This window comes from Cynocephalus volans, chromosome 3 (assembly GCF_027409185.1).
Source record: "Cynocephalus volans isolate mCynVol1 chromosome 3, mCynVol1.pri, whole genome shotgun sequence".
Classification (NCBI taxonomy): domain Eukaryota; kingdom Metazoa; phylum Chordata; class Mammalia; order Dermoptera; family Cynocephalidae; genus Cynocephalus; species Cynocephalus volans.
In genome coordinates this window covers 63,974,603-64,000,260 of record NC_084462.1, presented here as the reverse complement: position 1 = coordinate 64,000,260, position 25,658 = coordinate 63,974,603, and the positions used below count along the sequence as shown (strand labels likewise).

At 35.3% G+C, this 25,658-nt stretch overlaps 1 protein-coding gene across 6 annotated transcripts in view; it reads left to right on the top strand.

Moving 5' to 3' along the window:
- SCAPER (S-phase cyclin A associated protein in the ER) overlaps window positions 1–25,658 on the top strand; it is a 491,674-nt gene that overhangs the window by 118,563 nt on the left and 347,453 nt on the right. For all 6 annotated transcript variants that reach the window (XM_063090894.1, XM_063090891.1, XM_063090893.1 and 3 more), the window contains 5 exons: window positions 3,676–3,846; window positions 4,668–4,743; window positions 4,998–5,115; window positions 5,376–5,487; window positions 19,821–19,961. In XM_063090894.1, the coding sequence (XP_062946964.1) occupies window positions 3,676–3,846; window positions 4,668–4,743; window positions 4,998–5,115; window positions 5,376–5,487; window positions 19,821–19,961 (618 nt within the window). The remainder of the gene's footprint in view (window positions 1–3,675; window positions 3,847–4,667; window positions 4,744–4,997; window positions 5,116–5,375; window positions 5,488–19,820; window positions 19,962–25,658) is intronic.

The window sequence follows — 25,658 nt, the reverse complement described above, 5'->3', positions numbered from 1 at the left end:
AAGCTTGTTGTAAAATCATAAAAACCCTTTGTTATTTTGAGGGTCAAATTTGCATACTTGAAAGAAAATAAGTTAAGTTTTAAATATTAATATTAAGTCTATTCTTAAAAGAGTTTTAACTAAACCAGGATTTAAAAAAAAATTTTTTTTTTCATTTGTTTTGATAGAGATACTCTAGATAAGCACCTTATTGTTTAGTTTCCAAGTAGGGGGTTATATAGAATTCCTGCAGTTATGAATAAGCTATTTTTTCTTTTCTTTCTCAGTACGATATTGTTATATAGCTGGTTAAAGTAAAAAAAAAAAATTGCTGTTCACTTGTAGAAACATTAGCAAAAAATGACTGTGAAAACCTTTCTATTTAAGGTCAACTTTTGCCATCATTATAAAAATATGCCATTATATTACCTAGCTTCCATTGATCTAATTTTTTAGATTTGCTAACATTTTCAAGTTTTAGTGAAAATTTGGAAATTTTCAAAATAACGACATGCGTATATTTATTTGAAGTTCACTGTGTGAAAATAAAGTTGTATATGGATGATTGAATCATATTTTATCCATAAGCTGTACTGCAGGTTGAGTATTCCTTTTCCAAAATGCTTGAGACCAGAAGTGTTTCAGATTTTGGAATATTTGCAGGAACTTAAATGGTTGGGCAGCCCTAATCTGAAAACTCGAAATCTGAAATGTTCCCTTAAGCATCATCATTGGAGTTTATAGCATTTCAGATTTTGGATTTTCCTATTAGGGATGCTTTACCTGTACTAGGTTAGAATCTTTTCAGGTCTTCAGATAGTAACTAAATAGATATTTTACGTTCTAGGGAAGATAAAATTATAGGGAGGACATAGAGAAGGTTTATGTGAGAGCTTACTTTCTGCAAACTTAAATATATTTAATACTTGGATTTTAGTTATTGTTGGAAGTTATAATTTTTGTGTGGCACATTAACAGCAGTCATTTTCTATAATGTTTTTAGGGTTTATAGAGAAGAGCTTATGATGCACAGAAATAGTCTCTTTTTGAAACTTCCCCACCCTATTCTATTCCCCAAGGGACAACCTTTGTGTGTTTTGCGGGGTGTGATAGAGAAGAGGGAAGTGAAGCTTTAAAAAAATTAATACCCAGACTCTACTCTAGAGCACATATATAAGCTGGGACTCAAGCATTTGTATTTTTAGTACATTTATTGAGATATAATTTATTTCCATTAAGCATATTTAAAGTGTAAAAGTTGATAAATTGTGACATGTGTTTACACCTATGAAATCATTATTACAATCAAGATAATGAACATATTGATTGCCCCCAAAAGTTTCCACTTTCCCCTTTATGATCCCTCCCTTCTTGCCTTCTCTGTAGCCCCTTTCCAGGTAAACACTATTCTTCTTTCTTTTGCTATGTTTTAGTTTACATTTTCAGAATTTTATATAAATGGAATTATATAATCTTTGCTTGGCTTCTTTCACTCAACATAATTATTTTGAGATTTATCCATGTAGTTGTGTGTATTGATTGTTCATTCTTTTCACTGTCTTTGGTAGTATTTTGTTTTGTGCATATACAATGTATTTATTCATTCACTTGCTTACAGACATAGGAGTTACTTCTAGTTTTTTTTGTTATGAATAAAAGTGCCATGAACATGTGTTTTCATTTCTCTTGGAAAAATACCTACATCAAAAAAAATTTTATACTATTGTTCAGGTCTCCTTTATCTTTACTCATTTTCTATCTACTTGTTCTGTCAATTGAAAGAGGGGTATTGAAAACTCTGAATGTAACTATGGATCTATTTCTTTTTCTTTTTCTTTTTTTTTTGACCGGTAAGGGGATCACAACCCTTGGCTTGGTGTCATCTGCACCACACTCACACGAGCACACCGACCATCCTTATATAGGATCCGAACCCGTGGCCTAGGCGCTACCAGTGCCGCACTCTCCCGAGTGAGCCATGGGGCCGGCCCAGATCTATTTCTTTTTTAAAAAACAACTTTCTTAAGATATAATTTGTATAACATACCATTCATTCACTTAATGTTTACAATGAAATGTTTTTTAGTGTAATTACAGAACTGTGCAACACATAGCTGGTTTTGGAACACTTTCATCATTCCGAAAAGAAACACAGTTTGCATTTGCAGTTACTCCCTTTCACCCCATCACCACCCTTCTAGCCCTAGCTGTTTTCTGTCTCTATAGTTTTGCCTTTTTTAGACATTTTCTAGAAATGGGATACAATTTGTGGTCTTTTGTACTGGCTTCTTCCATTTAGCATGTTTTAAAGGTTCATACATGTTTTAGCCTCTCAGTACTTCAGTCCTTTTTATGACCAAATAGTATTCCACTGTATGGGTATATCACATTTTGTTCACCAATTGATGTACATTTAGATTGTTTCTACAGTTTGGCTATTATACATAGTGCTGCTTTAAATATTTACATACAAGTTTTTGTGTGCACATATGTGTTTTTTTTTCTCCTGGATATATATCTAGGAGTGGAATTGCTGGATCATATGAACTGGGTTTAACCTTTTGAGGAACTGTCAGACTGTTTTCCAAAGTGTTTGCACCATTTTACATTCTCATTAGGTTTATTTCTTTTGCAGTTCTATCAGTTTTTGCTTCATGTATTTCAAAGCTCTGTTAAGTCCATAAACATTTAGGATTGTTTTGTCTTCTTGATGAATTGACTCTTTTATTATTATGAAATGACCTTTTTTTTTTCAATCCCTGGTGATATTTTTTCCTCTGAAATGTTCTGTGTGTGATATTGATACTTCAGCCATCTCTTGATTAGTGTAGATTTTTTTACTTGTAATCTGTTTGTGTCCTTATATTTAAATAAGGTTTTTTACGAGAAGCATATGATTGGCTCTTGCTTTTTATTCAATTTGATAGTCTCTGCCTATTAATTGTGGTGTTTAGACTATATGTATTGTGATTATTGAGATGGTTTGTTTAAATCTACCATCTTACTATTTGTTTTCTGTTTGATCCATGTGTTCTTTGTTCTCTCTCTCTTTTTTTATTATTCCATTTTATCTCCTTTGTTAGCTTATTAAAAATAACTCTTTGTTTTGTTATTTCAGTGTTTGCTTTAGGGTTTGTAGTATATATCTTTAGCTTCTCATGGGACCTCATTATGAATTAATGATTCTTATGCATATTATTTGTATTATTTCTAATGCTTATTTTAAAATTAGGTATATATATTCAGAAAATGTTATCATTATAACATATATTTTTCTATGTTCCCATTATAGTATACTATTTTTATTTTATATTTAGTAAATGTATTTGATATGTAACTTTTGAATTTTGGAACTCAGATGAAATTCATGCCTTGTCATAATAATACCTGTTATTTATATAACCTCACAGTTTCTCATACACAGTAGTCTGGTAAAAAAGGTAAGTCATGGATTATCCATCCATTATTTTATGGAATATGAAATAGGCTATTGGTTTGAAAAAACTTCTAAGTCACACAGCTAGAAAAATGTTTGAACATATATTGGACCCCAGGTTTCATGATTCTAAATCAATGCTATTTTATTTATACTGTTGAGTTTGTGATTAGAGCAGGCATAAAGAAGGAAATGATTACTTAATTTTCCAGTCCTGTGATGATTATTCTTTTTGTTTATTTGTTTTTAACTTTTTATAGTCCATGGCAGAAGTGCTTGCTAAAAAAGAAGAGCTAGCAGATCGTCTAGAAAAGGCCAATGAAGAAGCCATTGCTAGTGCTATTGCTGAAGAAGAACAGTTAACTAGAGAAATAGAAGCTGAAGAAAACAATGATATTAACATTGAAACTGACAACGACAGTGATTTTTCTGTGAGTATTTAGAATTTTTAACTTAATTGTTCAAAAATTATATAGAAATAAAATTCTTAGGGCCAGAAAGACTTGGAGTTCATATAGTCCTATTTGAAATTATTTATTTAAAAGTCATTTCCAACAATAATTATTATTATTCTCAGGGTGATTTAGACTTATACAATAAACAGTAGCAAATATTTTTTAGCACTTTACCATTACTAAGTATTTTCATATGTGATGCAATAGACAAGTTGGGAATGGTTATTCTCCTTTTACAAATCAAGAAATTGAGTCTCACAGAAAGTAAAAACTCAATATTACTTGTAGTGCAATTTATAGAGATTGAGTGAGAATCTAAGATATTTTACTTTTTTGTATCATACTAATAAGAAGCAATTGACACATTGCCTTGATGTCACTAAGTACTCAGGATATATATGTTGGCAAAGAGGATTTGTTAAAGAATAACTTAACCCTGAATGTTTTACATTTTATTAAATTTTAATGCCCACTAAATAATCTTGGGCTCTTCAAATATGTGCTTTCTATATGTCAGTGTTTATATAGTAATAATATAAGGCCAGTGTGTTTCTTTTTAAATTTACTTTATTTGTCTCTGCTGTTATTGGCTATTGGGCTCTTAATTTGTATTGGCTGTAGTATTTTAACTTGATAATTATTGTTATTACACAAGGTATGTGAGGTTTTTTTCTGGTTTTGAGCTGTTGGTTAATTGCAATATATGAACAAGTAGGAAAATTTCCTGTATTGTTCATTTCTTAAGGTTATAATTGTGTTCAAAAATTTGTTTTTCTGTTTCTCTTGTTATATTTTAGGCTAGCATGGGCAGTGGGAGTGTATCTTTCTGTGGTATGTCATTGGATTGGAACGATGTCCTTGCAGATTATGAAGGTATTTGTGTGTGTGTGTGTGTGTGTGTGTGTGTGTGTGTGTGCGTGTGTGCGTGCGTGCGTGCGTGCGTGCGCATGCGCATTTGACGTGCAGGTACAGTGGATAAAATCGATTATCTTATTACATGTAGTTTCTGTTTAAAATAAGTAAATTAGAGTGGGATTGCTATTCCCTTTTAAAAGTCTGTTATCAAATAGTGGTTTTATAGAAATATGTGGTTAAACGATAAACAGTGGTTTCTTTTTTCTGAACAGCTCGTGAATCTTGGCGCCAAAATACATCCTGGGGGGATATTGTAGAAGAGGAACCTGCTAGACCTCCAGGGCATGGAATTCACATGCATGAAAAACTTTCTTCACCATCTCGTAAAAGGTCTGGACTTTGAAAATTAATTTGAAATTTTTCATAGGAGGAAAACCAGCCACTCTTGACTATTAAGTAGAGTTGCTACATGACCTTTGTGGGTACATTATTCAGGACAGTGACATGTCCATTGAAAAATGACAATGCTTTCCTGAAATGGTTGGCCAAAATTAGTTCTGTATACTTTAAGAACTTTGAAATCTAAAGAACACTATTTTTGGCCTTATTGTGTAAACATTTGTGTCTCATCCATTTCTTTCTATTAATAGAACAATTGCAGAATCTAAGAAGAAACATGAAGAAAAGCAAATGAAAGCACAGCAACTGAGGGAAAAGTTACGTGAAGAGAAAACATTAAAGCTCCAGAAATTGTTAGAAAGGGTAAGTTTATTTTTTTAGGAAATTATGATAGTCTTCAATTGATGGACTTTTTAAAACTAGACTTTTCCTTTTGGTTTGAGAGAAACTAAAAGAACCATAAAAATAATTAAATTCACTAGCAAATAAAGGCGAGACTGCCTATTGAAAACTAGGAGGTTTAATTAAAAAAAACCCATTTGTTATTCATAAATTATCTAGTAAATTGATATTTTGCAGGGTTGACATGGATTATTGAATCTGCATTTTGTCGTTTGCCCTTATCATTGGCAGGTTTTCTTCAGGAGGCTTGTCCAAAGTGTAGAATGACCTGGTAGGACAGTTTTGAGCTACGATTATTGGGTTTCTGGTGTGTGCCTATTTTGGGTTGGTCTTGGCCCCTGCCACTGGCTCTGATTTTTACAACTATGCCTGTGGCTGCGGCCAATCCTTTCAGCCTCAGGAATACAAGCTACTGCCCTGGCCCTGGCCCTCTGTTAGTTGTCAGTGTATGTGCATGGCCCAGTAGCCATGCACATGCATGCCCACAGCTGGCTCTGGCTCCCATTGCCACATGCATTTCTGCAGCCAAACTCCAGAGCTGTGTATGCCACTGGACCTAGCCCCCATCTACCCAGGTGTGCTTGCTGCTCAACACAAGGTGCCACTGGTAATCCCAACAGCCCTTGAAGCCATGTAGCTTTTGCAGCCGAAGACCCCATAGTTACTGATGTTGCCAACCTCAGCTCTGTGAGCTGCCATGCCCCTGTGCATCATGGGACCCAGAGCTGTTGCACAGCCTGCACTTGGTGTCCCACATTCCACTAAGCCTGGTGCAACAACAATATGCTCCCTTGTGCCCCCACTCTACTTAGGTCCTCATAATCCCCTCTCCCATGTGATGGTCTTTCCTTATGCATATGTAAAGTCTGGATAAGGTGACTGCTTCTTTAAATACACAGACAGCAATGCAAGGATACAGGGAACAGGAAAAATTGAAAAAAACGTGACACCAGCTTGGGAACGTAATAATTTCCAATAACCAACCTAAACAAATAGAGATCCACAAACTGTTTGATGATGAATTAAAAATAATTGTTCTACAGAAGGTCAGGGAGCTACAAGAGAACACAGATAAATAATTGAACAAAATTAGGAAAACAATACATGAACAAAATTAGAAGCTCGAAAAAGAAATAGAAGCCATAAAAAAGAAGCAAACAAATTCTGGAGTTGATGAATACAGTGACTGAACCAAAAAATTCAACAGAGAGCTCCAGCAGCACACTTAGTCAAGCAGAGGAAAGAATTAAAGAACTCGAAGAAAGATCATTTAAATTATCCAGTAAGAGGAGAAAAAAGAAAATGGAATGAAAAAGTGTAAAGAAAGCCTGTGGAATTTATGGGACACTGTCATTGAACCATTATACATATGATAAGAATCAGAAGAGGAGAGTAAGGTTTGGAGAGCTTTTATAAAGAAATAATAACCAAAAACTTCCCAAAACTGTGGAGGGACATACATATCCAGACTCAAGCCCATAGAACCCCAAACAGGTTGAAGATAAAGAAGTCTACCCAAGACTCAGTATAATTAAACTATCAAAACAAATAGACAGGGGGTGGGAGGGAAGAAGACACAACAATCACAATAATTCATTGAACTTGTTAAGATAAGTGAATAGATATAATGTTGATGTGGAGGAGAGAGAGGGGAGAAAAGGAGGAATTGGTAAAGGAACACAAAAATCAACTAACTGTATATTGATAAATTAAAAAAACCCTCAAAGACAAAGAGAGAATTCTGACAGCAGCAGGAGAAAAGTGACTCATTACATACAAGGGACTCCCCTCCCCCACCACCAGAAAAAATTATTACTGAATTTCTCAGCAGAAACTCTACAGGAAAGGAGACAATGGCAAGATATATTCAAAGTACTGAAAGAAAAAAATTGCCAACCATGAGTACTATACACTACAAAGCTATCCCTAAAAACGTAGGGGAGAGTCTTTCCCAGACACACAAAACTGAGGGAGTTTTTGCCACTAGGCATGGCTTAGAAGAAACACTTCATGGAGTTCTTATAATAGAATTGAAAACATGATAAAGGGCAATATGAAAACATATGAAAGTATAAATCTCACCAGTAGGGGTAAATATATAGTCAAATGCAGAAGACCGTATATATATCAGTCCATTTTGTGTTGCTGTAACAGAAATACCTGAGACTGGGTAATTTATAAAGAAAAGTGGTTTATTTGGCTTACGATTCTGGGACAGCTGCATGTGGCACAGGCCTCGGGCTGCTTCTACTCATGGCAGAAAGTGGCAGGCAGCCGGCGAGTACAAGCAGATCACATGGCAAGAGGAAGCAATGCCAGGGTCCTTTAAACAATCAGCTCTCGTGGGAACTAGTAGAGCAAGAATTCACACTCATTACTCCCCCTCCCCCAGGGAGAGCATTAATCCATTCATAAGGGATCCGCCCCCATGACTCAATCAGTTTCCAACACTGCCACACTGGGGATCAAATTTCCACATGAGTTTTGGAGGGGACAACACATCCAAACTCCGTTATTCCACCCCTTCTGTGGTGACTCCACCCCTGTGACAGATCTCTTCCTGGGCCCCCAGACTTTTCCATACATACTTTGAGCTCTGGGTGGAGGTTCCCAAGCCTTCCCAGCTCTGGCATTCTGTAAGCCTGCAGACCTAACACCACGTGAATGCTGCCAAGACTTCTGACTTGTATTTTCCAAAGCTGTGGGTCCAGCCACACCTGGGGCCAATTTAGCCACAGCTGGAGCAGCCAAAGCAGCTGGAGTGTTGGTGCTGGAAGCAGCTTCTCAAGGTGGCCCTGGGCAGTGAGCCCATGGAGGGTTTCTCAGGCCCATTACCCCAGACCATTCTGTATCCCTAGGCATTTGGGCCTGAAATGGAAGGGTTGGCCCCAGAGGCTTCTGCAATGCCTTCAGGGCCCTTTTCTCCTTCTCTTGATAATCCCTTTCCTTTGTACTAATCTTCTGAGCTAATGGTTGCTGGGCTGCACCATTGCATGCTCTCTGCTTTTCTACTACATGGCCATGCTGCAAATTTTCCAAATCTTTATACTCTGCTCCCTTTTTAAATTCTGGCTTTACATCATGCCTTTTCTGCCCTAACTCAGCATAAGCTGTTAGAAATAAACATTCAGTGTCCTTAATGCTTTGCTGCTTGGAAATTTCTTCTGCCAGATACGTTGGTTCACAACTCTTAAGTCCCACCTTCCACAAAGTCCAAGGGCATGGACCCAATGCAGCCAAATTCCTTGCTATGGCATAGCAAGGGTGATCTTTGCCCCAATTCCTGATAAGTTCCTCATCTCTGTCTGAGACATCATCATCTACATGGTCTTTACTGTCCACATTTCTATCAACATTCTGGTCACAGCCGCTTAACCAATCTCTAAAATCTTTCAAACTTTCCCTCATCTTTTTCTCTTCTGATTTTTCTAGACTCCTTCAACCTTTGCCCATTACCCAGTTCCAAAGCTGCATCCACATTTTCAAGTGTCTGTATAGCAACACCCCACTCCTTGGTACCAATTTTCTGTTTTAGTCTGTTTTGTGTTGCTACAACAGATACCTGAGACTGGGTGATTTATAAAGAAGAGAGGTTTATTTGGCTTACGATTCTAGGACAGTTGCATCTGGCACGGGCCTCAGGCTGTTTCTACTAATGGCAGAAAAGTGGCAGGCAGCCAGCAGGTACAAGCAGATCATGTGGCGAGAGGAAGCAAGAGAGAAGCAAGAGAGGATGTGCCAGGGTCCTTTAAACAATGAAGTTTTGTGGAAACTAATAGAGCAAATACTCACTCATTAATCCCCCCGCCCCCAGGGAGAGCATTAATCCATTCATAAGGGATCCGCCCCCATGACTCAATCAGTTTCCAGCACTGCCACATTGGGGATCAAATTTCCACATGAGTTTTGGAGGGGACAACACAACCAAACTCCATCAATGTTACCCTCTAATGGTGGTGCACAACCAACCATTTACCCCAATATAAAAATTAAAGGACAAAAGTACTAAGAAAAAGTATAATGACAAAAATTTGGTAATGGACTCATCGTATGAAAAGTAGTAAACTTTGACTTCAAGATCACAAAGTGTGTCGTCAGGTAAAAGTGTAGAGTTTTTGTATGTATTTGAATTTAAGTTGTTATTAAAATAGATGTTTATAAACACAAAGGCACAACTTATTGTAGGTACACAAAAGATAAAAAGAAAGAATTAAAATCAAACCATTACAAAAAAAAAATCAAATAACAGAATAAAACAGAAATAGAGGAAGAGAGGAACAAACAAACTGCAAAACAGAAAATAATTAACAAAATGGCAATAGTAAGTTTACCTATCAGTAATTACTTTAAATGTAAATGGATTAAACTCCCCAATTGAAAGGCAGAAAGTGACTGAAAGAATTAAAAACAAGAGCCAGCCATATGCTATCTACAAAAGATTCATTTTCAATCTAAAGGACACATAGGCTGAATGAGAAGGGATGGAAAAAAGATATTGTATTATATCAGATAAAATGGACTTTGAGTCAAAAAATTTTCCCAGAGAGAAAGATCATTAAATAATGATAAAACGTCAGTTCAACAGGAAAACGTAACAATTATAAATATATTTGCAGCCAATATCAGAGTGCCTAAATATATTAAACAAATGTTGACAGATCTGAAGATAGCAGTACAATAATATTAGGAGATTTCAGTGCATTCTTTCAACAACGGATGGAACATCCAGGTGGAAAATCAATAAGGAAACAATCAACTTGAACAATACTATAGACTAAATGTACCTAACAGACATATACAGAATTTTCTACCCAAAAGTGGCAGAATACTCATTTTTCTAAAGTGCACTTGGAACATCTCCAGGGTAGATCACATGTTAGGTCACACACTTGAGGAATTTAAGAATATTGAAAATATACCAAGTAACTTCTTACATCACAGAGGAATGAAAATAGAAATAACAGAAAGAAAACAAGAAAGTTAACAACAATGTAAAAACTATTCATTATACTATTGAACAGATATTTGGAAAAGGGGAAATCAAAATGGAATTTAAATAATACCTTGAAGTAAATGAAAGCACAAATACAACTTACTTTCTGCAGCCATACCACCCTGAATGTTTCTGATCTTGAAAGCTTAGTAGGGTGGGGCCTGGTTATTACTTGGATGGGAGACTGCCTTGGAATACCAGGTGCTGTATGTTTAAAAAAACAAAAAACAAAAAAAACCCCCAAACCCTGGAAAAGATCAGTGAACAAAAAGTTGGTTTTTCGAGAAGATAAACAAGGCAGACAAACCATTAGCTAGGCTAACTAAAAAAAGAAGAGAGAAGAACCAAATAACAAAAATTAATGAAAATTAGATATGAAAATGGAGACATAACAACTGATACCACAGAAATACAAGGAATCATTAGAGACTATTAAGAAAAACAATACACCAACAAATTTGAAAACCCGAAGAAAATGGATAAATTTTTGGACACATACAAACTACCAAGACTGAAACAAGAAGAAATAGAAAACGTGGCCAGACCAATAACAAGCAACAAGATTGAAGCAGTGATCAGCAGTCTTCCAACAATTTAAAGGCCAGGACTGGATGACTTTACTTCTGAATTCTACCAAACCTTTAAAGAGAAATTAACACCAGTTCTTTTCAAACTATTCCAAAAAATCAAAACAGAGGCCATACTCCCAAACTCATTCTATGAGGACAGCATGACCCTGATACCAAAACCAGACAAAGATACAACAGAAAAAGAAAACTACAGGCCACTATGTTTGATGAACAAAAATGCAAAAATCCTCATAAAATATTAGTAAATAGAATACAGCAACACATCAGAAAAAATTATACAGCATGATTACGTGGGATTCATCCCAGGGATGCAAGAATGTTTCAACATATGCAAGTCAGTAAATGTGATACATCACATCAACAAAATCAAGGATAAAAACTATATGATTATCTCAATAGATACAGAAAAAGCATTTGACAAAATTCAACATCCCTTCATGATACAGACTTTCATTAAATTAGGTATAGAAGGAAAGCATCTCAACACAATAAGAGCCATATATGACAACCCCACTGCCAGTGTCATCCTGAATGGGGAAAAGCTGAAATCTTTTCCCTTAAGAATGGGAACAAGACAATGATGCCCACTCTCACCACTCCTATTTAACATAATATTGGAAGTACTAGCCAGAATAAGAGGCAAGAGAAAGAAATAAAAGGCATCCAGATTGGAAAAGACAAAGTCAAATTGTCCCTGTTTGCAGTTGACATGGTTCTGTATAGAAATGCCTAACAACTCTACCAAAAAATTCTTAGAGTTGATAAATGATTTCCATAATATTTCAGGATACAAAATCAACACACAGAAATCAGTAGCATTTTTATACTCCAATGCAAACTAGCAGAAAAAGAAATTAAGAAAGCTAGCCCATTTACAATAGTCATCAAAGAAATAAGATACCTAGGAATGAACAAGGAAGTGAAAGATCTCTACAACAAAAACTATGAATCACTACTGAAATTAAAGAGGACACCAAAAGATGGAAAGACATCCCATGCTCTTCGATTGGAAGAATTAGCATTATGAAAATGTCCATACTACCCAAAGCAATCTACAGATTCAATGCAGTCCCCGTCAGTATACCAATGATATCCTTCACAGAAATAAAAAACAACTCTGACATTCACATGGAACAACAAAATACCCCAAGTAAAATAAAGCTAGAGGCATAAGACTACCTGACTTCAAATTATAGTACAAAGATATAGTGACCAAAACAGCATGGTAGCAGCATAAAAACAGACACATGGACAAATGGGACAGAATGGAGAACCCAGAAATCAATCCACATACTTACAGTCAACTGATCTTTGACAAAGGCACAAGAACTTACACTGGGGAAAAAGACTGCCTCTTCAGTAAATGGTGCTGAGAAAATTGGACATCCATATGTAGAAGAATGAAACTAGATTTGTAACTCTTGCCATATACCAAAATCAACTCAAAATGGATTAAAGACTTAAATATAAGACCTGAAACTACAAAACTACTAAAAGAAAACATAGGGGAAATGCATGAGGAAGTAGAACTGAGCAAAAACTTTTTGAATAAGGCCCCAAAAGTACAGGTAACAAAGGAAAAATAAACAAATGAGATTATATCAAACTAAAAAGCTTCTGCACAGCAAAAATATGGTGTTTAACAGAGTGAAAGACAACCTATAGAATGGGAGAAAATATTCACGAATATGTATCCAACAAGGGGTTAATATCCAGAATACACAAGGAACTCAAACAACTTAAGAGTGAAAAAACAACCCAATTAAAAAATGGTCAAAGGAGCTGAGCAGGCTTTTCTCAAAGGAAGATATGCAAATGGCCAACAGACATGTGAAAAAATTCTTGACATCACTAAGCATCAGGGAAATGCAAATCAAAACCACATTGAGATGTTATCTCACCCCAGTTAGACTGGCTATTACCAAAAGACAGAGACTAACAAACACTGGCAAGGATGCAGAGAAAGGGGAACCCTCCTACACTATTGGTAAGACTGTAAATTGGTGCAGCTATTATGGAAAATGTATGGATGTTTCTCAAACAACTACAGATAGAACTGCCGTATGACCCAGCAATCCCAGTGCTGGGTATATACCCAAAGGAATGCAAATCATCATGTCGAAGGGATAGCTGCACTCCCATGTTTATCACAGCTCTATTTACACTAGCCAAGAGTTGAAACAACCCTAAATGTCCATTGATGGAAAACTGGATAAGGAAAATGTGGCATATATACTCAATGGAATACTACTCTGCTTTAAAAAAGAATGAAATTCTGTCATTCACAGCAACATATGAACTTAGAGAAAATTATCTTAAGTGAAAAAAGCCAGGCAGAGAAAGAGGAATATCCATGTCCTCAGTCGTAAGTGGGAACTAAAAAGAAATAATAAATGGGAGAAGGGAGGTGAGAGAAGAGAACTGAGGTTGTTAGAGGTGGGAAAGGGGGAGGGGGAAGGGAGATTAGTGAGAGATTGGTAAAGGGTCACAAAAATGATAGTGTTGTATAATGTTGAATATACTAATTATCCTGGTTTGAAAATCACATATTGTACACAGGTATTGATATTCAATGCTGTACCCCACAGATATATGCAATCAGTTGTTTCAATTAAAAACAAATGCAAAAATCACTGAGGTTTCTACAAGCTAATGTTGAACTACCCAAAAGGGAAATTGAGAAAACAATAGTATCTACATTAGGAAAAAAAAAGAATAAAAGAGTTAGGAATTAACCGAAGAGATGAAAGACTTATACACTGAAAATTATAAAACATCGATGAAAGAAAATAAGACACCAAGTAAGTGGAAAGACATCCTATGTTTATGGATTGCAAGAACTAATATTGTTACAGTGTCCTCAGATTCAATGCAATTCCTATCAAAATCCCCATGCCTCCCCCCCCCCCCCAAAATAGAAAAAACAGTTTTAAAATTACTGTGTAACTACAAAGGACTGCCAAGATACAACATAATCTTGAGCAAGAAGAATAAGGCTAGAGGCATCATACTTCCTGATTTCAAATTATATAATGTAGGTATGGTAATGAAAACAGTTTGGTAGTGGCATTAAAACGTACATACAGACCAATGGAACATAGTAGAGAACCCAGAAACAAACCCAATAATAATGGTCAACAGATCTTTGACGAGGGAGCCAAGAACGCACAATGGGGAAAGTATAGTCTTTTGAACAAATGATGTTGGGAAAATTGGATCTCAACATGCAGAAGAATAAAATTGGACCCCTATCTCACACTATGTACAAAAATCAATTCAAAATTAAAGACTTAAACATAAAGCCTGAAATAATACTTTTAGAAGAAAGCATAGGGAAAAACCTTCTTGCCTTTGATCTTTGCAATGAATTTTTGGATATTACACCAAAAGCAGAGGTGACAAAAGTGAAAATAGACAAGTGGGATTATATCAAATTTCTGCACAACAGAGGAAAAAAATCAACAAATGAAAAGACAACTTACGGAGTGGGGGAAAATATTTGTAAAACATATCTAATAAGGTGTTAATGTCCAAAATATTTAAAGAACTCACACAACTCAATAGCAAGAAAACAACTCAATTCAAAAATAGGCAAAGGGCCTATGTAGACATGTCTAAAAAGGAGAAATTAAAATGGGCTAATAGGTGTATGGAAAGGTGCTCAACATCTGTAATCATCCGGGAAATGCAAGTCAAAACTGCAGTGAAGTACCACCTTACATCTGTTAGGATGGCTATCATCAAAACGACAAAAGGGAAGTGTTAGCAAGGATGTGTAGAAAAGGGAATCCTTGTATGCTGCTGGTGCAAATATAAATTAGTGCAGCCATTATGCTAAGCAGTATGGAGTTTCCTTAAAAATTAGTATAGAACTACTATTTGATCCAGCAGTAGTTCTGGCTATATATCCAATTATATATACAAAGGATATTTAATGTTCATTGTAGCATTCTCCATAATAGCCAAGATATAACAACCTACATGTCTGCCAACAAATGGATAATGTAAATGTGGTGTGTGTGTGTGTATACAATTTTATTCAACTTTAAGAAATGAAATTCTGCCAATTGTGACAATATGGATGGAGCTAGAAGCCATTAATTAAGCTAAGTGGAATAATCAAGACACAGAAATAGTGCATGATCTCACTTATGCATGGAATCTAAAATAGTCAAATTCATCGAAGCAGAAAGTAGGATGTTGGTTGCTATGGGGAGGGGGCAATGGGGTAATGTTGGTCAAAGGGTACAAAGTTTCAGTTATGCAAGATGAGTAATTTTTGGAGCTGTAATGTACAGCATCATGACTATAGTTAACAAAACAATAAACAAAAACAGCATAGCAAAAGTTGGGTTTGAATTCAAAGATCTTTTTCATTGGAATATCTACTAATATAATGTGATATAAACTGATTAAAAGAAAAAAACTTGCTATTATCAATAGTAAAAAAATAGGATGATCAGGTTTGAATAAGCATGGCACTAATTATATTTACAGAAAAGAGTCTGAGTATTTCCATCTGCGTAACTATTGATTAGTGTGTTATAGTGGAAAGAACATGGGCTCTGGAGATGACTGACTAAGCTCAAATCCTGATTTTACCACAAAATTAGCTATGATGCCCTTGGCAATTTACTTAACATGATTGTATTTCAGTTTCTTTATCTGTAAAATGACAAGTATAATAATAAACTTCTTGTGATGCTTAAATGACACAAGTATATAAAACAGTGATATAGTGCTAGGTTGGAGTTTGCTGAACATATGGTCACTCTTACTATTTCTCTCATGTAGCAGATGAGTACGGCGTTGTTTATCTGTGCTTTGTAACAAATCACCTCAAAACTTAGTAACTTAAAACAACAGACATTTATTAGTTCACAATTTCTGTGGGCAAGGAAACCAGGAGTGGCTTGCCTAGTGATTCTTGCTCTGGGTCTCTGCTGAGGTTGCAGTCAAGCTGTCAATCAAGGTAGTAGTCATCTGGGGCTGGAGGATCCATTTCCAAACTCATTCATGCAGTTATTTACAGGCCTCAGTTCCGCTTTGCTTGTTGGCTAGAAACCTCAGTTCATTGACAAGTGGGCCTTTTCATAGCCCAACTGTCTTTATGATGTGGCTGGTGGTTTTCCCATGTAATCTGAGAGAATGGGAAAGAGAAAAAGAGTGAGTTGATAAAATGGAAGCTGCACTGTCTTTTATATCATCACTTTTGCTGTGTTCTTCTGGTTACAATGTAGGAAGATATTACACAGGGGTCTGAATACCAGGTGTCTTAGGTCATTTGGCACTGTCTTGGAGGCTGCATACTACAAGTATCAAACACAGGGTGACAGAAGATGTATGACCACTACATTGTAGTTACAGGTGAACTTTGTTATCTTCTGGTACTGGAAAGTAGTACAATATGCATAGGTTAAGTGTATTATTTGCTTTACTTTTAATGTATGTTTTAAATTTGGGAGAGATAATTGGACCAAATAACCTGAATATTTGTAAGAATGAGTTAGGTAGCATAAGATTCTCTTTAATACAGTAGTAAAGTTGACTGTAACTGGAAGAAAATTCCGGTAAAAAAATTTTCTTTTTACCTGAATCTCAGAATTTGTCATTTTAGAATGAATAGATCAGATATTAAAAGCAGAGTGTCCATGTTGTGGGATTTTATAAGAGTTAATACATTATTTCATTCTCAACTTAAGAGAAGTTCTCTAACACAAATACATTTCCTCTCTTACTATGTTTTTTAATACAAATAAAATTACATAGTATACTTTATTAATGTATAGTATAATCTACAAATATTCATGCAAAATACAGATTACTGAAATTGTACAAGACTTTAGAAGTTCTCTAGTTTAATTTTCTCATCAATGTAGGTATCCTTTTGTCTTAGTCCATCTTGTGTTGCTATAACGGAGTACCTGGCTGGGTAAAGAAAAGAGGTTTATTTGGCTCACAATTCTGGCAGATGGAAAGTTCAAGATTGGGCAGCTGCATCTGTTGAGGGCCTCATGGTGCTTCAATTCATGGCAGAAAGTGGAAGGGGAGCCATATGCAAAGAGATCAATCACATGGAGAGAGAGGGAGCAACAGAGAGTCTACAAAGCCAAACTTTTGTAACAGCCCACTCTTTGGTAACTAATCCGGTCTTGCTAGAGCAAGAACTCTTTTGCTACTGCAAGAAGGACACCAAGCTGCCAAAGAGGGAGGAGCTGTCATGGCTTAAACACCTCCCATTAGGTCCCACTTCTTACAGGTTCAACCTCTCAACATTGCAATGTTGAGAACCAAGCCTCAAACTGAGTTTTCGTGGGAACAAACCATATTCAAACCACAGCACCCTTTAATTAATTTTAACAGTAAACTCTCCCTTCCATTTGTATGATGAGTGATTGCTTTCAACACTATTCTACTTATATTGTCTCATCTGGTCACTACAGTAACTCTGTGAGGTATATAGGGCAGGTATTGACCCCATTTTACAGATGTGAAAACTGAATCTAGGACAGGCTAAGTGTCATTTCTAGTTTCACATGACCAATAATTTGCAGAACGAAGGCTTCAAGGATCTGTTCTCTGGCTCCTAGTCCAGTGCTGTTTCTGCATTATACTTTTTCAGATGGTTCAACATATAATTATTTACATAAAATTCTACTGAAATGTTAGTTTTTTCGTATGGAGACAACTTCTGATTTTCTATGATTTTTCTCATTGATGCTGAACCTTATTTCTTGGAGCATAGAACAAGTCTTTTACTTCTCCCATTTGATATTTTGAGGAATTAAAGGCAGTTATTATATTTATTCCATTCTCTCTGTTCCTTCAGAGATTTGTATTTCTTATACAAATAATGTGGTTTTTCAGACTTCTCTTCATTTTCCAGTCTCTAGGATAAAATTACTTACATTTCTTGAATGTAATGGTTATAATATATATATAACATATTATAATTTATATAATGGGTTATATTATAGGGACATTAAGGTTTATAAGGATAAGAAATACACAGTATGTTCATTTTAAGTGTACTCATGGTGCAATACAATGATAATAGCAAATATTTCTATAGAGCCATGTTGTAAGAGTTTTACATATATTAACTCAATCTTTAAAATAATGCTATGAGTTAAGCACTATTATTATTGTTATTCTCTTTTTATAATAAGGAAACTGAGACATAGGCTAAAAAACTTGCCCAGGTATTCACTGGGGAAGGGACTGCCTCTTCAGCAAATGGTGCTGGGATAACTGGATATCCATATGCAGGAGAATGAAACTAGACCCATACCTCTCACCATATACTAAAATCAACTCAAAATGGATTAAGGATTTAAATATACACCCTGAAACAATAAAACTTCTTAAAGAAAACATAGGAGAAACACTTCAGGAAATAGGACGGGACACAGACTTCATGAATACGACCCCAAAAGCACAGGCAACCAAAGGAAAAATAAACAAATGGGATTATATCAAACTAAAAAGCTTCTGCACAGCAAAAGAAACAATTAACAGAGTTAAAAGACAACCAACAGAGTGGGAGAAAATATTTGCAAAATATACATCTGACAAAGGATTAATATCCAGAATATATAAGGAACTCAAACAACTTTACAAGAAGAAAACAAGCAACCCAATTAAAAAATGGGCAAAAGAGCTAAGTAGGCATTTCTCTAAGGAAGATATACAAATGGCCAACAGACATATGAAAAAATGCTCAACATCACTCAGCATCCGGGAAATGCAAATCAAAACCACACTGAGATACCATCTAACCCCAGTTAGGATGGCTAAAATCCAAAAGACCCTGAACGATAAATGCTGGCGAGGTTGTGGAGAAAAAGGAACTCTCATACATTGTTGGTGGGACTGCAAAATGGTGCAGCCTCTATGGAAAATGGTATGGAGGTTCCTCAAACAATTGCAGATAGATCTACCATATGACCCAGCTATCCCACTGCTGGGAATATACCCAGAGGAATGGAACTCATCAAGTCGAAGGTATACCTGTTCTCCAATGTTCATTGCAGCACTCTTTACAATAGCCAAGAGTTGGAACCAGCCCAAATGTCCATCATTGGATGAGTGGATACAGAAAATGTGGTACATCTACACAATGGAATACTACTCAGCTATAAAAACGAATGAAATACTGCCATTTGCAACAACATGGATGGACCTTGAGAGAATTATATTAAGTGAAACGAGTCAGGCACAGAAAGAGAAATACCACATGTTCTCACTTATTGGTGGGAGCTAAAAATTAATATATAAATTCACACACACACACACACACACACACACACACACACACATACACACACACAAAAACACAAAATGGGGGGGGGGAAGAAGATATAACAACCACAATTACTTGAAGTTGATACGACAAGCAAACAGAAAGGACATTGTTGGGGGAGAGGAAGGAGGGAGGGAGGATTTGGTAAGGCCCAACAATAATCAACCACAATGTATATCAACAAAATAAAAGTTTAAAAAAAAAAAAAAACTTGCCCCAGGTAAGTGGCCAAGGTAGATTATGCACTCAAGTAACCTGGCTTCATAGTCTGTATCCTTAATCATTGCTCATGCTCCAGAAGATCTTTCCAGGTTTAGACTTTATATTTCATAAGCCATTTATTTGTTTGCACTTCTGTTAAATGATTGCATATTTTGAAATTAATTATTTGATAATTCACTATATATAGGAGAAGGATGTCCGAAAGTGGAAGGAAGAATTGTTAGATCAACGACGTAGGATGATGGAAGAGAAATTACTTCATGCGGAATTTAAACGAGAGGTGCAATTACAAGCAATTGTGAAAAAAGCACAGGAGGAAGAAGCTAAGGTATATTAAAGGTGCTTTAAACATTGAATTAATTACCCACGTATTTTTTCTGTTGTTATATAATAGTAGTAGAGGGTAATGTTTATCAAGAGTTTAAGGGCCGGCCCGTGGCTCACTTTGGAAAGTGTGATGCTGATAACACCAAGGCCCAAGGGTTTGGATCCCTATATAGGGATGGCCGGTTAGCTCACTTGGGAGAGCGTGGTGCTGACAAAACCAAGTGAAGGGTTAAGATCCCCTTACCGGTCATCTTTAAAAAAAAAAAAGAGTTTATTCTGTCCCAGAATAACAGAGCATTTTATACGCTCACCTGTTAAAACTTAATAGGTGCAATATCTTACTTTATCCTTATAATAATTCTGTGAGCCGTCTTTTTTTTTTATTTTTTTTATAACAGTTCTATTGAGGTATAATTGACAGAGAATAAGGAGCACATACGTAAAGTATTCAATTTGTTGTTTTGACATGTATTTATCTCTGAAACTATCAGTGCAATGAACATAATCAATGATCCCTCTTTGTAATGCATTCCTTCCTCCAACTCTGTTACCATGCAATTGCTTATCCGCTTTCTATCACTATAGATGTTTGCATTTTCTAGAACTTTATATGAATGGAATCATACAGTGTGTACTCTTTCCTCTGGCTCTTTTCACTCAACACAATTATTTTGAATTTCATCCATAATATTTTGTGTATCAGTAGTTCTTTCCTTTTCATTGCTGAGAAGTATACCATTATATGGAAATACCATAATTTGGTAATCCAGTCACCTGTTGGTGGACATTTGTTTTCTTTCCAGTTTTTGTCCATTGCAAATATAGCTGCTGTGAACATTCTTGTACAAGTCTTTGTAAAGATGTACGCTTTCATTTTCCTTTCATAAATACCTAGGAGTGGACTGGCAGAGTCTGATATCTTCATGTTTTACTTAAAACAAAAACAAAAAAGCAGTTTTCCAACTAGCTAAACTATTTCACATTTCTATCAGCAGTGGATGCGAGTTCTAGTTTTGCCAAATTCTGACCAGTAGTTGGCATAATTACACATTTTGATTTTAGTCGTTCTATTTTAGTATATGTATAATGTTTCATTTTTTTCCCATTTTTATTGTGGGAAAAATACTTACAAGGTAAAATTTACCACCTTAACTATTATTTAGTGTACAGTTCACTGGTATTAAACATATTCATGATGTACAACCATCACCACCATCCATATGTAGTAGTACTCTTTTCATCTTGTAAAATTGAAATTGTCTACCCATTTGTATTAGTCTGTTTCTATTGCTTGTAACAAATATCCAGAACTGGGTATTTTATAAGAAAAAAAAAAGTTTATTGCTTACAGTTTTGGAGGCTGAGAAGTCCACAGTGCAGGGGAACACATCTGGTAAGAAGGTTCTTGGTGGTGGCGACAGTAACCCAGGAGTCTCACATGGCAGAAATTGTAGAGCAGAGAGAGAGAGAGGTAGCTCCTTATGTACTCTCCTTTTAAAGCCCCCAGAATCACTCCCTTGATTACCATTTTAATCCATTCACTGGGCATGGTCCTCAGAATCTAATCACCTCTCCAAGGCCCCACCTTTCCATTACCATAATAGGATTTCTCACCTTCTTAACAGACACAGTGGGAATCAAGCTACTAATACATAAAACTTGGGGGACACAATCCATATCACCATTAAATAATAACTCCTCATTCCCCACTTCTCCTAGCCCCTGGCAACTAGCATCCTACTTTCTATTTCTATGATTTTGACAACTCTTAGTGCATCATGTAAGTGGAATCATGTAGTATTTGTCTTTTTATGCCTGGCTTATTTCACTTAGCATAATGTCTTCAAGGTCTCAGTGTTGTAGCATAAGTCAGAATTTCTTTCCTTTTTAAGGCTAAATAATATTCACATTGATTATCCATTTATCCATGGATGAACACTTGAGTTGCTACTACCTTTTAGCTATTGTGAATACTGTTGCTATAAACATGGGAGTACAAATATCTCTTTGAGTTCCTGCTTTGAACTTTTTTTCTGGTATATGCCCAGAAGTGGAATTGCTATATTATATAGTATTTCTATTTGTAATTTTTGGAGGAGCCATCGTGCTGTTTTCCACAGCAGCATTCCAGCACAGAATGCAAACCATTTTGCATTCTCACCAACAGTGCACAAGGGTTCCAGGTACTCCACATCCTCCCCAACTCTTGTTATTTTGTTTTTTGATAATAGTGATCCTAATGGGTGTGAGGTGGTATTTAATTGTAGTTTTGATTTGCATTTCTCTAATGATTAAGTGATGTTGAGCATCCTTTCATGTACATATTGGCCATTTGTATATCTTCTTTGGAGAAATGTCTATTCAAGTCCTTTGTTCATGTTTGAATTGGCTTGTTCGTTTTTTTGTTGGTAAGTGTAGGAGTTCTCTGTATGTTTTGGTTATCAATCCCTTATCAAATATATAATTTACAAATATGTTCTCCCATTCTGTGCATTGTGTTTTCATTCTGTTGATAGTGTCTTTTGATGCACAAAATGTTTTAATTTTCATAAAGTTCTATTTGCCTATTTTAAATTTTTTAAATTTTATTTTTTATTTTGTTGCCTGTGCCTTTGCTGTCACATCCAAGAAATCACTGTTGAATCCAATGTTATAAAGCTTTTGTCTTATGTTTTCTTCTAAGAGTTTTATATCTTTAGATCTTGATACATTTTGAGTTAATTTTTCTGTAGGGTGTCAGGTAAAGATTCAACTTTATTCATTTGCATGTGGCTATCTAGTTTTCCCTTGACTATTTGTTGAAAAGACTGTCCTTTCTCCATTGAATGGTCATGGCACTGTTGTCAAAAATCATTTGACAGTATCTGTGAGGATTTATTTCTTGGCTGTCTATTCCATTGGTCCATTTACCTATTTGTATGCTAGTACCACAGTTTTGATTACTGTTTGTAGTAAGTTTTGAAATCAGGAAGTGTGAGTTCTCCAATTTTGTTGTCCTTTTTCAAGACTGTTTCAGCTATTCAGGGTCCCTTGAGATTTCATATGATTTTTAGGATGGGGTTTTTCTATTTCTGCAAAATTGTTCCTGGGATTTTGATAGGGATTGCATTGAATCCATAGATCACTTGGGTATTACTGATATCTTAACAACATTAAGTCTTCCAATTCATGAACATGGAATGATTTTCCATTTATTTATGTCTTTATATTTTTCAACAATATTTTGTAGCTTTCATTGTACATGTCTTAAACTTCCTTGGTTAAGTTAATTCCTAAGTATTTTATTTTTCTTAATGCTATTGTTAATGTAATTGTTTTCTTAATGTCCTTTTCAGATTATTCACTGGTATGGTGTGGAAATGCAATTGATCTTTGTATGTTGGCTTTGTATCCTGCTACTTTCCTGAATACTTATTAATTCTAATGTTTTTCTTTTGTATGTGTGTGTGAAATCTTTTATGCATATAAGATCATATCATCTGCAGAGATAATTTTACTGCTTCTTTTTCAATTTGTATGCCTTTTATTCCTCTTTCTTGCCTAATTGTTCTGGCTGAAACTTCCTGTGCTATGTTGAATAGAAATGGTGAAAGCAGATATCCTAATCTTGTTTTGTATCCTAGAGGAAAAGCTTTCAGTCTTTCACCATTGAGCATGATGTTCACTGAGATTTTTCATGTTTGGCTTTTATTACTTTGAGTTTGTTTCTTTCTATTCCTTAGATTCCTTGTTAAGTGTTTTAATCATGAAAGGGTGTGGAATTTTGTCAAATGCTTTTTCTGCATCAGTTGAGATTTTGTGTGTGGTGTGTGTTTGCCATTATTCTGTTAATGTTTTGTATTACATTGTTCAATTTTTATTTGAACCAGTTTTACCTTCCAGAAATAAATCCTGCTTGGTCATGTTATTATGTTGCCGAGTTCAGTTTTCTAGTATTTTGTTGAAGGTTTTGACATCAGTGTTCATAAGGGATATTGGTCTATAGTGTTCTTTTCCTTGTAGTCCCTACCTGGCTTTTGTATCAGGGTAATGCTTAGCCTCATGGGATGAGTTAGGATGTGTTACTTCCACTTCAGTTTTTTGGAATGTTTGAAGAAGCATTGGTGTTAGTTCTTTAAAAGTTTGGTAGAGTTCACCCTTGAAGCCATCAGGTCCAGGGCTTTTCTTTGTTGGGATATCTTTGATTATTGATTAATGTTCGTACTAGTTATTATCTATTCATATTATCTGTGTCTTTGTGATTTAATCTTTATAGGTTTTATATTTGTATATGGTGTGAGTTATGGATTGAGATTCAGTCTTTTCATATGCATATGTAATGTTCTAGCACCAGTTGTTGAAAAGACTATCCTTTTTATATTGAGTTGCCTTAGTACCCTGTTGAAAATCAATTGGCCATAAATGTGTGGATTCCTTTCTTACTCTCCATTCTGTTTCATCTATCTCTCTGGCCTATTTTTTTGTTACCAACCACTCTATCTTAATTACTGTACTTTTATAATAAGTCTTGAAATCAGGAAGTGTATATCCTTAAGCTTTGTTCTTTTGAAAAACTATTATGGCTATTTCAGATTTTTTTGTATTTCCATATAAATTACAGAATCACCTTGTGAATGTCTACAAATTTTTTTCAAAAAGCTTACCAGGATTTTGATTGGGATTGCACTGAGTTTATACATTAATTGGGGATAGAATTGACATCTTAATGCTATTGAGTGTTCTGATCCATGAGCATGGAATATATCTCTAGATGTTTGTCTTTGCATGTATTTGTGAAATTTATCTGTAGTTCATATTTTTGATGCCATATTCAATGAACTTTTGTTTTAATTTTTTTCTAATTGTTTGTTGCTGGTGTGTATAAATACAGTTGTTTTTGTATCTTACAACCTTGCTAAACTCACTTATTAGTTCTAGTTTTATTTCTTCCTTTCCAGTCTACATGTTTTTATTTTTCATCTCCCTTTGTTTCAGTGGTTGGGACTAGTACAGTATTGACTAGTTGAGAAGAGAGCTGATGTCATTGCCTTGTTCTCATTCTAAGGGAGAAAGCATTTAATCTTTCACCTTTAAGTAGGATATTAGCCATCAGTTTTTCATAGACGTTGGTTATCAGCTTGAGGAAATTTCTTTCTATCCTTAATTAACTGAAAAATTTTTCAATGAATGGACTCTGAATTTGGTCACAATTTTTTTTTTTTTTTTTGCCTTAAAAAAATCTCAAAATGGTGAATTTCACTGGTTTTTATTTTTTTGGTTTTTTGTTTGTTTGTTTGTTTGTTTGTTTATCATTATACAATGTAGTTGGATTTCATGGCCCTTTACCAATTCCTCCCTTTCTCCCTTCCCTCTCCTGCTTTCCCACCCCCATCAACATCATATCTGTTCTCTTCTCTTAACAGGTTCAAGGAATTATTGTGATTGTTGTATCTTTTTTTTGTTTCTATTTATTTGTTTATTTTTATCAGCTCTCATATATAAATGAGAACATGCGGTATTTCTCTTTCTGTGCCTGGCTTATTTCACTTAACATAATTTTCTCTAAGTTCATCCATGTTGCTGTGAATGGTAGTATTTCATTCTTTTTTATTGCAGAGTAGTATTCCATTGTGTAGATAAACCACATTTTCCTTATCCACTTGTCTGATGATGGGTGTTAAGGCTGGTTCCAACTCTGGGCTATTGTAAATAGCACTGC